The 13699-nt window shown below is 38.7% G+C and overlaps 1 protein-coding gene across 22 annotated transcripts in view; it reads left to right on the forward strand.

Annotated features, from left to right (window-relative positions):
* The window catches only part of FoxP (forkhead box transcription factor P), a 245191-nt gene extending 233071 nt beyond the window's left edge, over positions 1-12120 (forward strand). For 16 of the 22 annotated variants that reach the window (XM_069125045.1, XM_069125030.1, XM_069125033.1 and 13 more), the window contains 4 exons: positions 3474-3649; positions 6592-6667; positions 6819-6931; positions 7945-12120. In XM_069125045.1, the coding sequence (XP_068981146.1) occupies positions 3474-3649; positions 6592-6667; positions 6819-6931; positions 7945-8194 (615 nt within the window). In that variant the 3' untranslated portion in view covers positions 8195-12120. Of the gene's footprint in view, positions 1-1018; positions 1150-3473; positions 3650-6591; positions 6668-6818; positions 6932-7944 lie in introns of all 22 variants that reach the window. The other 6 variants (XM_069125039.1, XM_069125036.1, XM_069125038.1 and 3 more) reach the window with 3 other exon arrangements.
* The last annotated feature ends 1579 nt before the right edge of the window (positions 12121-13699 follow it).

Here is a 13699-nt window from a genome sequence, read left to right on the forward strand (position 1 = left end):
CGGCTATCAGACAGAGAGGAGGCAGCCAGATTCAACGTCACAGGATCCACGTTTTCCACGTCAGCGGAGGTCGTAACCTTCGACGCGATCTTCTCGTACAGTTCTTCCTAAATTTCTTACACCTATATACTTTTTTCATTTTTTTTCTGATTTTCCTTTTCTTTTTTTTTTTTTTTTTTTACTTCTTTTGGAATTTTGTACGGCCCTGCGGCATGTATGATTGTTGTCGTTGCCCCTAGACTTAGATGACTAGCTGTGCATTAACGATAAAGGAATGCCACATTATACCGTGTATCTTTCGATTAATCGTTTTGGTTCGTTATGTCCTCTTACGGCCTTGTCATTGCGCGACCATCGCCGGGTATCCTTTGCTACTCACACACGACGTTATTTACTAATTCACTCATCAATCAGTTTCTCGGTTCTTCCCGGTGCTTTCCTGTTCTGTTCGAGCGGTTCGTTTGAGCCGTTTCTTAAACTTCAAGTTAAAGACAGGCTGCCACTTTAAATTTTCCACGATTTTATTTTCTATTAGCGCGTATTATTATTCCTGCCAATTATTACAGTCGGAGTGTATTAAAGTGATAGCCTGCAAGTTATAGACATGTTCCTTCACAAAAAGACACGATACAGCTTGTCTAAATCAGAGCCAACAGAGATAATAGAGAAAGAGTCTCGTAATCCTTTACCTTCTCCGAGACAGATAAGAAAATCTCATCCATCCTCGTCTCATCTCAGCGTGTATCGGTTGTATCACCATCATCATCGTCGTCATCGTCGCCATCGTTGTCTTCGTCGTCGTCGTCGTCGTCGTCGTCGTCGTCGTCGTCGTCATCCGACGCCGGGGATGACGGAATGCCGCCTGTATTAAAAAAAAAAAGAAAAGAAAAGCCAAAAAAGATACAGAAAAATTACACGCCATCGAATCGTGTTCCCCGATCGACAGCCGGCCTCGCGATTGAGTTGGCTTCGTTCGTTTTTTGCGTTGCTTATTTAGTCTGTGTATTATTTTGTATAGAACGCAGTGCGACACAACCTGTCTCTCCACAAATGTTTCATGCGAGTCGAAAACGTGAAAGGCGCCGTATGGACGGTGGACGAAGTGGAGTTTTACAAGAGACGTCCTCAACGCGCTTGCAGCACGACCGGGTACGTTGCCCCCGTCCCACCGACAAAAAAAATTCTACTGCCGCGTTTTTTATACTCTTTACTACGTCTCTATAGATCTATTTACCTCTATATATATATTTACGACATATATTATATATATATCTTATTTATCTTTTTCTATCTTTTTCTATCGATATATTCATTATAATAATCTTCCCCCTTGGTACCCCCTCTCAAAATGGTTCTACCAACAACAAAAACCGGTTTCAGACCACAATCCGAAATAATCGGCCTCGGTCGCATCCTGTCTCTTTATATCTTCTTCTCCTTACATCCCTTGTGTTCCCCCCTCTTTGTTTTTTAATATAATAATATATATATTTTTATATTTCTAAATATTCTTCTGTCTTCTGTCTTTTTACATATTTATATAGATATTTATATAGATATATTTATACAATACTCTCTCACTTATTCGCTTTTACTCTCTAATTACATACTCGTACCGCTAACCCCATTTTCCCACGCCCATTCATGTTTATACTTGTCAAGTTTTTTACTATCTTTTTAACTTTTATATATATATATATTAATATACGTCTTTTTATACATTTTTATATATATACATTATATATATATCGATATTTCTATATATACATTTATAAATATTTAATAGTGTTTAATATTCTATTTTTTATATGTATACATATTTATATATATAGCTTCTTTTACATATATATTCACGTATTTTTCATAGCTATTTATATATATACATATTAATAAGGTTTTTTTAATCTGTGTACGCTCGCATAACGCGTGCGTGCGCAAGCCTCATATGTATGTATACGCACATACACGCACGCTCTTCTGTGCATTTGTTTATCTGTGTACGATATATATATTTCTTGATTACCTACATATCGTGCCCTATCCTCACTTTTTTAAATACGTATATACCTAGTATATCTTCTGTAGGTATGTTTCCAGACCTTTTGTGTACCTCATGCGTGCGCATTTCTCATACGTATAGATTTGTGTGCGTGTGTGTATATATAAACCATTTCTTTTTTCTCATACACCTGTGTACGCCATGATAATCTGTATTATCTGTAATTCGCTTGCGTCGTTTGTCCGTACGTCTGTCTCTGCTAACATCGTGCTTCCCGAGATACAATCGTTCAAATTTCATTCTTCTAAAAAACCAACGCACATACCAAATTTCGTGTATTTCATAGAACGCGCGGAAACTTTGATCTTTTAAAATTGAACGATTAAAAAAGACGAATGCTTTTTCCTTCTTATACAATTTCAAACTCAGTTTCTCAACAAAATCCTCATCCACAAATAGGAAAAATAGAAAGATAGAATTCTTTTTCACGAATTGTACTCGGGAAATTAGCTTTGTATTGTGTTTGGTCCCTCGTGCGTGTGATTTTTTTACTTGCCCGTCTCTCGTGTGCGATGGTAGCCGTCAGTATGAAGTGTGAGAACGTGTTGAAAGGATGTGTGTTCGAAGATCGTGAAATTCGACGATGAGGTGGAGGAGAAGGAGGAGGAAAGGAGCAGACGGGAGTGATTGTGCGAATGTGGCCGACTTCATTTTGCTCTTGTGTGAAAGAGTACCGTAGAAAACCGTGGTGTGTGCTTTTTAACAAGCATGTGGGCTTTGCAGCGACTAACCGACCGAGAATTGGCAGGGCCAAAGTCTCTCTGGCCCGAGTCTAGTCTCGAATACCCGGAAGCCGGATGCGGGATATGCCAGTGCAGAGTGAGAACCGCTGAATTGCACTTGGTCAGGTAGTGAGAGGAAAATCGTCTTACTACGTATATTACTTTACGTTTGTTTTTTTATTCTCTACCCCCTTCTTTGCGAGTCTGTGCTGTCTTTGTTATTCTCTGGGACGCCGGGATTCGATCGAGTCGGGGGCCTTGCTCGATCATCGAATCCCTACTGGGTAGGAGAAGACGACGAGGCTAATTACGAGCTATTAACTGCTCGTGATCTCGTCTCACGTTTTTACGAGATAATACGACACGTGCATGAGATCGAGAGTCGCGATCGTTTTACGTTCGAGAAACGGTCGTGCCACTCGAGGGCAACGTTTTTCGTTAGACGCTTTAAGAACGTACGCAGAAAGGAGAAGAGCGTAGAGCTCAGCAGAATAATTACCAAAAAAAAAAAAAAAGAAAAAACGAAAGACAAAAGGAAAATCGAAACGAAAAAAAAAAGTAGAAGCTAGAAAGGGAAGGAAACGTAACCAAAAACCAAACGAAATAAGTTTCAACAGCAACAAGCAGAAACAACCTTTATCTTTTTTACTCTCTTTTTCTCTATTTCTTGGTGGTCTTGTCTGTGTATACAGAACGCGATCCGCACCAATCTATCATTGCACAAGTGTTTTGTGCGCTATGAGGACGACTTCGGGTCATTCTGGATGGTGGACGACGCCGAGTTCGTAAAGCGGCGGCATCTGTCCCGCGGCCGCCCCAGGAAATATGACCCAACCCCATCACCCACTCCACCCCACCTCTCCGCACAGTAAGCACTACCACTTTTTAGAATTCTGCTGGCTGGCTGGCGCGACGTTCTGACCTTACCGCGGTATTCTCTTGTAACGCGGCGACCGGGACGTTTTCGCTTGGTCGTTGCCTACATGAACGAACCACTAAACGCCCTCTCGAACCTGCTGCCTTTGTCGTTCAATCGCCAATCAAACGACCATTCACGTTATCTTCTATTATCTGTTACACAATAGAAAAAATAAGAAACAAACGATTCATTTCTACTTTAATAACGTTGGAAGTTATTCGCGTGAAACTAGAATTATAGGAAAGTACATCGTTCGTGAATAAATTATACGTCGTGTCTGACGCAAAGCGGCTCATTCTACTTACTTAGCAGTTACCGCGCTCTTCGTGCAATCCTCTACATTGGAATTTCGAATATAACTCGTTGGAAAATGACTTCCAAGGCAGCAGGGAGTGGCTGTAAGCAGTTTATCCAATCCCTAGGAAACGAATTCCGCATCATGCCTGCCTCGAACGCCCTTAGAAATCCGTCTCCTCAGAAACCTAAGGATAAGTAGTACCCGTTCAAACCTTCCTTGATCTTCATCAGAGGTGCGCAATGTGCGATAGACTGGAACAAGAATGTTTTATTAACGCGTAATGTAACCTTCTTGGGTAATTTGGAACGAATGAAAAAGAGGAAGGAATGTCGGTTGCGTCCAATGTAAACGCAAGGGGGCAGGCAAGCTTTCGTCCAATTAAAATTTACAGCTGGTGCTTGTTAACGTTTAAATCTGCGCACCTCTGCTTGTGACGTCCAAAACAGCCCTCATATAGTACATCCCCGTATACGTCTCACTAGTACCGTAGCCCGAGGCTCTAGCACACCCGAGAGAGCTTAAATCCTGGACGATCCTGCAGGAGCCCAGCCACAGGACGATTGGTCCGTGCTGCAGGATCTCTGATGTGTTTAGTGGTTGCTCGCATGGATAATCAAGGATCCTAATATTCGTTCCCATAAGAATTAAAACAAAAAAAAAAAAAAAAATAAGAAAAAATACAGAAAAAAGAAAAAGAATCCCCTGTAAGACTATCCTTACCACTGATAAAAAAAAAACACTGTGCTTATAATTGTATGGTGCTTACGTAGTGGCGTTTGCAGTGTCTTGGGAGAATGTGAAAGTGTTTGCGTGGATAAACGTTTCGTTACCCTTCATTTTCAGATTTTTCTCCCTCTGTTTCGCTGTACAAGCTGGTTTACGATACGGCATCGCCATTAATTTCCTTTCATTTTTTTTTTCCTTTTTTTGTTTCGTTCGTTCGCAACGACCGTGCGTGAACGAAGCGTTTGTTGTATCGTTTTGGGTTTTTTCTTCTACTTCTTCCTTTTTTTCTCTTCTTTTTTCTTTTCGTGTTTCGCTATTTTCAAAGAAACAGGCTGTAGCGTAGTAATAGATAGCGCAAATAAGTTGACGATAGAGTTCGTAAAGGGAAGGTGAAGCGCTTTTGCGTCATTTTCTTTTTTAATTAGCGTTTAATGAGAGGAGGCGTTGTTGAAGTATGTGTTTAGTTTATTTTTTAATGCCTCTGTCTCTCTATCTCTGTTACGGCGTTCACCGTTTTCTCTATTTCTGTTCCGCCTTTAGAACGCTTTTTCAACGTGAGAATGGTGTTCGGTGTGACTGATAATGTGTGTCAGGGCTACTCGCGCATGTGTAAATTGTGTAAATTAAGCGTCACAAACTGCAAAGAAAAAGAGATATCTCGGATGATACGGAATTCTCCATTCATCGCTACGACCACTCTCTTCTAACTCAAGGTACCTCACCGTTAACGTACTAACTTTGCAACTTCCGGTAATTTTTCTCTACTGTTTTAATCATCATCTTTTTAAACATTTTTTAACGTATTTTCTATTTCTCTCTTTTTATATACTCTCTTACACACTTCCAACTTTTCCTCTATACTACTACTATATTACTTCTTTCTTCTCTTTCACTCTACTCTACTACTACAACTTTCTTCTCTTTACTTACTGCGCTCTTGGTCACTTGATAAACGGCTCTAGGCATTCTTTTGATTCTTTCTATATTTTTCTTCGCATGCAACCAATCTCTCTTGCAATCGTCACATCGTGCTTGAACTTCGAATAAACGTGATATCTGTCGAATCCACTTGGAATATATTTTTTTATCGCTTTATCGTTTGCAAGAGAAAGCCTACTTTTTTCATTCGACATTCGTCGTTTGGAAAAAGTATCATGTTTCTCGGTCGGCACTCGATGCCTGAACTTTCACAAAGGATTTTGGTGGAAACTATGAAAGGGTAAGCACAGGTAAGCCTGAGAGCCGTTTACAAGCAAACGACGTCGTTTCGTACGATAAAAAAGTCGATGTATAATTTATTTCTAATTAGAGGAAAGGTTATATATGATATAACGAAACGGGAGCGCTATTTTTCACAATTTTCCTCTATATTTTTTATCTTAACCTCGCTCAATCTCAACCGAGCTGATCGTTGGACGACTGAGGAACGTAACCGGTAAATAGGTAAGGGTTTTCGAACTCTCTTTTCCATTCTTTTTTTATCACATTTTTACTATATATTATATATACGTGTGTACATTTTTTCATATTATACTTCTCTCTTTCTCACTTTCCATTTTCTCTATTTCTCTTTCTCTTTCTATTATACCTTTACATATTGAAACTCGATCACACGTGCACACATTGTACACACAAGCTCTATCTTTACCCGCCCCGTATCCCCGTACCCTTACCCCTTGACCTGAAACCTTTAAATTCTCGAGAAAAGAAATTTATTCCACCCGTATACATCGACACAAACTTTAATAAAATAAATATATATATATTTAAGAAAAACGTGCTTATATACACGCGTTTCTATTTCAGGAAACTATCGATAGGCGAATCTCGACGATTACTAATAGAAATTTTCTCTCTCGATATGTAGGGGTGTCCCGTCAAAAAGTCCAACCCTGACGCACAGCCCGACAATGTACGGTGACGCATTAAATGCCAATCTCCAGGTAACTGTCTAAAAAATACAAGCAATTCCTTTTTTCGTTAAATTAACGTGGATTAATTGAATTCAATACATGACATAACGTATCTTTCGTAGTTTCAACGATTAGGTAAAGGAACGGAATATTCGTGACTAACCATCTAATGCAATTTGAGTATTTCCAGGCGGCACTCGGGGACTCTAATATGGGATTTCTAAACAACTCGATGTGCACGTCGACGACAACGAGTCCCGATAAGGAGCACGTGTTAACCCATAACGATCTAATGTGAGTGAATCTTTAACGTGCAAAGTTTACGTTCCTCTTTCCAACATGCCGAATCACTATTTCTACTCCGATCCTTCTAAATTATCGTTCATAAATGACTGAATATTTGCAAATTTTTAGACAAGATATCCATGACAAAATCTTAAGAACACAGAATAATTTTGTCTTACGATATTAGTAGCTACTAATGTCCTTCTTGGATAAAAGAAATAAAAGGTTTCTTCTCGATTATTAATAATGGAAAATAGATAAGGCATAATCTACTGTCGTACCAATTTCGCTGAAAATCAATTATTTATGGTTTAGTAAATCAACGATGTGTTATTAATATACGCGATATCGAACCTTGTTAGATAAATTTCATTTTGCAATTGCAATACTCGTAATCGTGGAATTTTGTAACTTCTCGCTCAACACATACCACAGTGGAGAAAAGAAAATTAAAAATTGATTTTCACATATACACAGCCCTGCTTGAATGTGTTAACGCACTGTTTCACTTGTTCTATACGTCCTTACGTGTACCACATACAGTACTGTACATTATCACGGTTACGAAATTGTCTTTAAAGATTTTTAATCGAATAAGGAAAACCAAAGGTGGTTCAAGAATTGATTTTCTTCGATTTGGTAGATAGAACGTTTCAATTAAAAAGAGACGTATGAGTATTGGTAACTTCTGTACTTGACATTCTTCATCATATTGACAATATCGCACTGGCTCGTAAAAGCATCTAAGTTTCATAAGACACGTAATCAACGTAATTCCATTTTAACCAATTATTTCCCTACTAACTACCTTCTAAATCTCCTTTCTAACGCGTTATTCGAACCCTCGTAATACCAAACAGCCGAAAAACATCTCATCCAATCGCGTTAATGAAAAAAGCCGAAGATGAAAAAACCCCAAACCTGATCCTGCTAACCAAAAAGACAGCATTCAAAAAAGATAGCGTCTCGAAGAAGATGGTGTCGGCACACGTAACCGAGCAGTTTCTCCGCAAAATCGACAGGTCACCGTTGGATGAACCAGCCGTGCACATAAAGCAGGAGGGCCAGAGCCCGGAGGGGGGCAAGCTCACGAGATTAATAAAACGAGAGCTGGTTGACGCGCCGACGGAGCAAGAGGGTGAAGAGGATCAGGTGGACGAGAGGGAGTATCCCGAGAGTCACGGGCACGATTCAGGACAGGACGAAGACATGGCCGAGGACCTATCGATGGCGCCCGACATAATGACCCCGGAAGATCAGATCGAGGCGTAGTATCGTTCCTCGAGGAACGAATAGGTTCGAGCTGTCGCGTCGAAGTACGATCGTGATGGAAGAACGAGAAGAAGTAGCTTCTCTTCCTCATCGATCGATGGCCAAGACCAGGGAAGCCAGAGGCGCGAATAATAATAATAATACTAATAATAATAATAATAATAATATGTAAGATGAACGAAGAGGGAAAAAGGAAGGTGTACGAAGAAGTGAAGAAGAAGAAAAAATTGACGAAGATGAAGAAGAAGAAGAAGAAGAGAAAGACTCCGAAGAAGACGATGAAGGCCCCTAGGACCACCCAGCCCTCCGCTCCTCCTTCGTAAGAGAATCCCCATTTATCATATCCAAGGCCGTGATACGTTTTATCGAGCGGCCCTTTAAAGGTAAAGGCAAAAGAGGAAGAAAAAATAAAAAAATTAAAAAATATGAAACGTACTACTACTGTGTGCGTGATCGATCGCGACGAAACGTCGAAACGAGAATCGGCGAATATCGTGATATAGGCGGCGCGATCATTCGATCCATATCCTTACTCAAGCAATTGCGAACAACGATTGTATTTTCTGTTCTTCAATTCCGTTTCATTTCGGAACCGCGTATATATCTCTATATACATATATATATATATATATAAAAAATATATATACATATACATATAACACTCTCTCTCTCTCTCTCTCTCTTTCTCTCTCTCTCTCTTTCTCTCTCTCTCTCTCTTTCTCTCTCTCTCTTTCTCTCTCTCTCTCTCTCTCTCTCGCTCTCTCTCTCTTTCTCCTTCGTGTACATTGCATTAGCCTGTAAACCGAATAAGGGCGAAAAGAAACGAATTGCATCCGCGATCTCGCTCGTAGCGTCTCGGCGGATAATGTTAATCGATAATTCTTTAACGAACACACGAGAAAAAGAAAAGAGGGAAGACAGTGCTATCTATAGTCCCCGAGTAGTCCTCGCCCGTTTCCTACTTTCGTTATCGCGCCGGTGCCTACGTGTACGACTGCGTTTCTGCGTGTACTAATCGCGTCTATCTATTTTTTGGACCAATTCGAAGATATAGTAGATCCATCCTGATCGAATAAAAATTAATTTTAAAATTAAAAAGACACATCACGTAAAGATCTACTCTTTATGGGAGAAATCACGTTTGACTTAGTCGAAATTTCTTACACGAACTGTTACAAAAAAAAAAAAAAGAAGAAGAAAAAAAAGACGCGTTAAATGGAACACGCAGAACGTCTCAAAGATAATAATAAGAATGGCGAACAGATAGAGAAGGCTGGAATTAAGTTTAAGGAATAAATAACGAAGCTGTGGTGATAGCAGTGTTCTGGGTACGCGCGGGAGTGACTGACACTTTAGTCTTAAATATATCGTTCGTGGTAAATTAGGAATTTCGCGAGTATCAAAAGTCCTCCGACGTGATTCTAAAGGAAAAGGTACTTTCCCTTATATCAGACAACCTAAGCTTAAGAAAAACGTGTGCCGAGTATGAAACACGGCCGCGATCCCGGCGTACTCGTTCGCTGCTCTGTTGCTAATCACTGTATAGTTTAGGGGAAATTAAATGTAAGTAGTGTCGTAAACGATCGACGATCATAGACGTCGAGATAGAACGTACACGCTCGTGCTAACGATTTTCATCATTTTACCCATTAGATATTTCATCGTTCGGACCTTTCAAGGGATAAATAACGAGTGATTGAAAATAAAATAAATTAAATAAAAAAATCGATCGAGCGATGAAGAAAGTTTAGTAAACGAGATCGAGGACGATCGAGGGGACAAACGAAAAATGATGGGATAATAATAATAAAAAAAAAGCAAAAAAAATGAAGAAAGCGGATGCCGTGTGTGGACGCACTTATAAATAAATTAAATTATCATGTATGCATATACATATACATATATTAATACGTATACGTATCTCGGAAATTATAAGGAAATTAGATGTCGATGGCCCTGTTCTCCGTTTTCTATCCAACAGATCCTTGAGACAAACCCTCATTGAACCTTAACCTTTCCTTAAACCCGCGTAATCATGCTCGGTTCCGAATTTTTAGGAAATGGGACTGCGTCCAATTTTCCTGGACGGTAACTGTCGCGTCCAAAAATCGAAAGAACGAGGAAAATAAATGTTTGGGGGGCCGTTACTCGTCGATCTTCGAGCCCCTGGATACATACACGTTCACACTCACAAACACACACGCGCATATACATATACATAAACACAGAAGTTTAAACGAAAGCGTGCTCAGGTCGGTACGAAAAGAAATTTTTGCCGAAGGCAACTCGTTGGCGAGTCGCCTGCTATCGAATCTAATTTATTATTTCAATGGTCGTTGACGCCACTAAATGTATGTAAAAATCGTGCGTGCCGTTTTTAATCGCGCCGCAGCGACCGGGAGACGATCGTGTGTGTGATATTATTCCGTTCGACCTGTAGCCATATATACACAGATGGTCTATACGTTTGTTTGTAATATTTTTGTAAATTAATTCGTTCCCGGGAACGTGTAGATAGGTTTAGAAGAATCGGGGATCCGTTACATTGTCAGGGTATTAATTGCTCGACGTAAGAGACTCTTCCTGAGTCGCTGTGGCGATTTGTGTTTAGCGTGTCAGTGACGAAGAATCGCGAGAAAAAAATAGGGGGGGGGGGGGGAGTTCGATCGTTGTCAGCATTTATCGAGCGACAGTAATCGTAAGAATCCCATCGATCGATATTGTCTTTCTGATATCTTTACCGTTTTATTTCCGTTAGAAAGATATTAATCTCGAGACGTCCATATTAGATCGACTCTAATTAGTAATATTAGCACGGCGAGAAGCATCGTGTGAATTTTTTATTAGCTCGGAATAAAATTCGTTCAATTTATTTCAAACTCATCGATCGTGTCGCTCGATTATCTGGAAATTAAACGAGACACAGTAGTCGCGATTATAGTTTCTTCTTTCTTCTTTTCTTTTTTCTTTTTTTTTTTTTTCTTTTTTTCTTTGCAATTTGTTGATTCGTTCATTCCTGCGTGTTAGATACTCTGTCCATTCCTCATGTAACATAGTTAGCTTTTAGGACAAAGTTAAGTTTCGCCCACGCGTATTATTTCATAATAATTCCCCTGTACGAGACATCCTTCAATTTTCTATTCTAATCCGGATCCATCATCTTTCGACATCCGTAACTCTCGTTCGCGAGTGATCAGACATTCTGATTAGAGAGAGAAAGGGATCAAGCGTGGAACGAGCGTGTATGCGAGTGTGTGTAGTTGTCGCGTGCGTCATCGAACATTGGATGCCAAAGAAAACGAAGACGTTAGTGAAAAATAAGAGAAAATGTAATAAGGAAACAGTGAAAAAGAAAAGACGTTTATAAGAGAAAAGTGTTCATGGAGAAAGTGAAATGTATCGCGTATGACCGGTGCCGTTTTGGGCTCGCTTTCACGTAATGCTACTATTACTAATCTAAGACTACATGTATTGTGTATAATGGATTTAAGGACACGATATAACATAGAAAGACTCTCCTGTAAATAGTTGGAAGAAAAATGGAACTTTGTCGAGGCATTAGGGATTTGCGAATATTGCGTCACTCTGCGAATGAATGAGTTTATCGATAGTGTGCTATATAAAAGTCTATATATATAAATATAAATATAATTATAAATACACACACGAAGGAACACAACACACTATACACACGTACAATGCGTTGCGCGTATCTCCCGGCTGCATTTAATTTTTATTTTTAAAGTCACGAATTTCCGAAGAAAAGAAAGAAAAGTGAAAAACAAAGAAAAAACGACGACCGTTGATTCTCACGAGCTGGCAGCTCGAACAGAAGACACTTTCTCGTTTTATCGTATCACGATTGATCGTGTCGCGAATAAAAGATGAATGGGCAAGCGAAATAAAAGGAGAGAGAGAAAAAAAAATGAAAAGAACAAAGAAAATTTATGAAAAGATGGAGGACGTTTGATCGATCGATTTCGTATAGATACGAAGTTATTTAAAGTCGATTCACGTAGCACGAAGATCGTGATTATTTCATTTCACGAATGTTTCTTTTTTTATGTATAGTAGCCGCTGTTACCTTGCGAATAATTCTATATTGTACATGTTTAAACGTTCCCTGTTATGTTTGTTGTATATTTCGAATAGGTCTGTAAAGTAAAATGAATTAACGAATGTTCGAATTTTTTTGTACGGGCGTAGGAAAGACGGGATTTAGCGTTACTATATTCACTGGTTCATCGAAATCTTCACATTTTATCGGCCAGATAATACTTCGCCTAGCGATTTATATTTCTTTGTTTTTTTACGTCGATGAATGAAAAAGATGAATCTTACGTCGCGTTCGTTGTGTTACGAAGTAATGACGAACCAGCGCGATCATATCAAATTAAAGGTATCGAGTGAACAGTGCTGAATCGATATTTTCGTTCGCTGAATGTTTCTTTCGTATAGATTCGAACGCTTTATATAGTAGTTATATAAAAAAAAAAAAGAATACGGTATCGCTATTTTCTACAAAAAATCAATTCGCGAATTGAAATCATTGTTTTATAAAGTGTTCCCCATTGCGTGTGTTCACTTAAAATTTCCGCGAAAAACACATGGCCGAATGGAAATTACTTGGATCATTGGGACATGCGAAGAAAAATCTATTTTTTAATAGAAGAAGAAAAAGTGGAAAAAGTATGAAAAAACGACGTATACAGGAAACGCGTTCGAGTTTAGAACTTTCTTGTTCCTCGAACGATTTTTCGAATTGTTCAGTATTATCCTGTGCCGTATGAAAAACGAGGAAGTTCTTTATAAAAAAAAAAAAGAAATTTGCAAAGATCCGTGCTCTTTAGCTCATTTGAAAATTTCTAGGAAACCCTATCTGTCTGGATTTATTTTATTAAGTATTGTATAATAAGTTGCCTTGTAAAAATGTACCGATTTTACCGAGAAATTAAATGTGTTACTAAAAGAAAACCAATCTCTGAACTGTTTCATCGACCTTTTTTTTCAATAAAAAAAAGGTAGCGAGATAGCAATTTATCGATTTATAAGTAGTTGTAATTGTAAGTAACGAGAGTTATCATTTTCACTGTACTTTCTTTGTATAAGACTGACATCGTTTGTATATGCTTACAAAGGGAAAAAGAAAGATATGATCTTGTTAGGTACGTCAAGATTTATACACGTAAATTAATGTGTCTACGATTATATGTGTTTAGATCACAGAAGGACTTATATCATACTGTAAATAGAACACTTAAGAAATCGCATTTTCTAGCTCGAATTAAGCTTTAGAATTAAGTCTTTATCTAATAGAATCGTCTTGAAAAGAATATACATACTTAATAAAACAGCAATTCGTGAACATGAGGATCCAAAGCTGTCTAAACTGTTTGTTTCCGAATTCCTTGTTTGTCATATTTAAATAAAAGAATTGCAAACAATTAGTAATCCGATAAATTCTTTCGTCAAATATTGTAATCTCCTTTCAGTCAGTTTCTTCGC

Source organism: Bombus flavifrons, chromosome 12, assembly GCF_040668555.2.
Source record: "Bombus flavifrons isolate JBK064 chromosome 12, iyBomFlav1_principal, whole genome shotgun sequence".
Classification (NCBI taxonomy): domain Eukaryota; kingdom Metazoa; phylum Arthropoda; class Insecta; order Hymenoptera; family Apidae; genus Bombus; species Bombus flavifrons.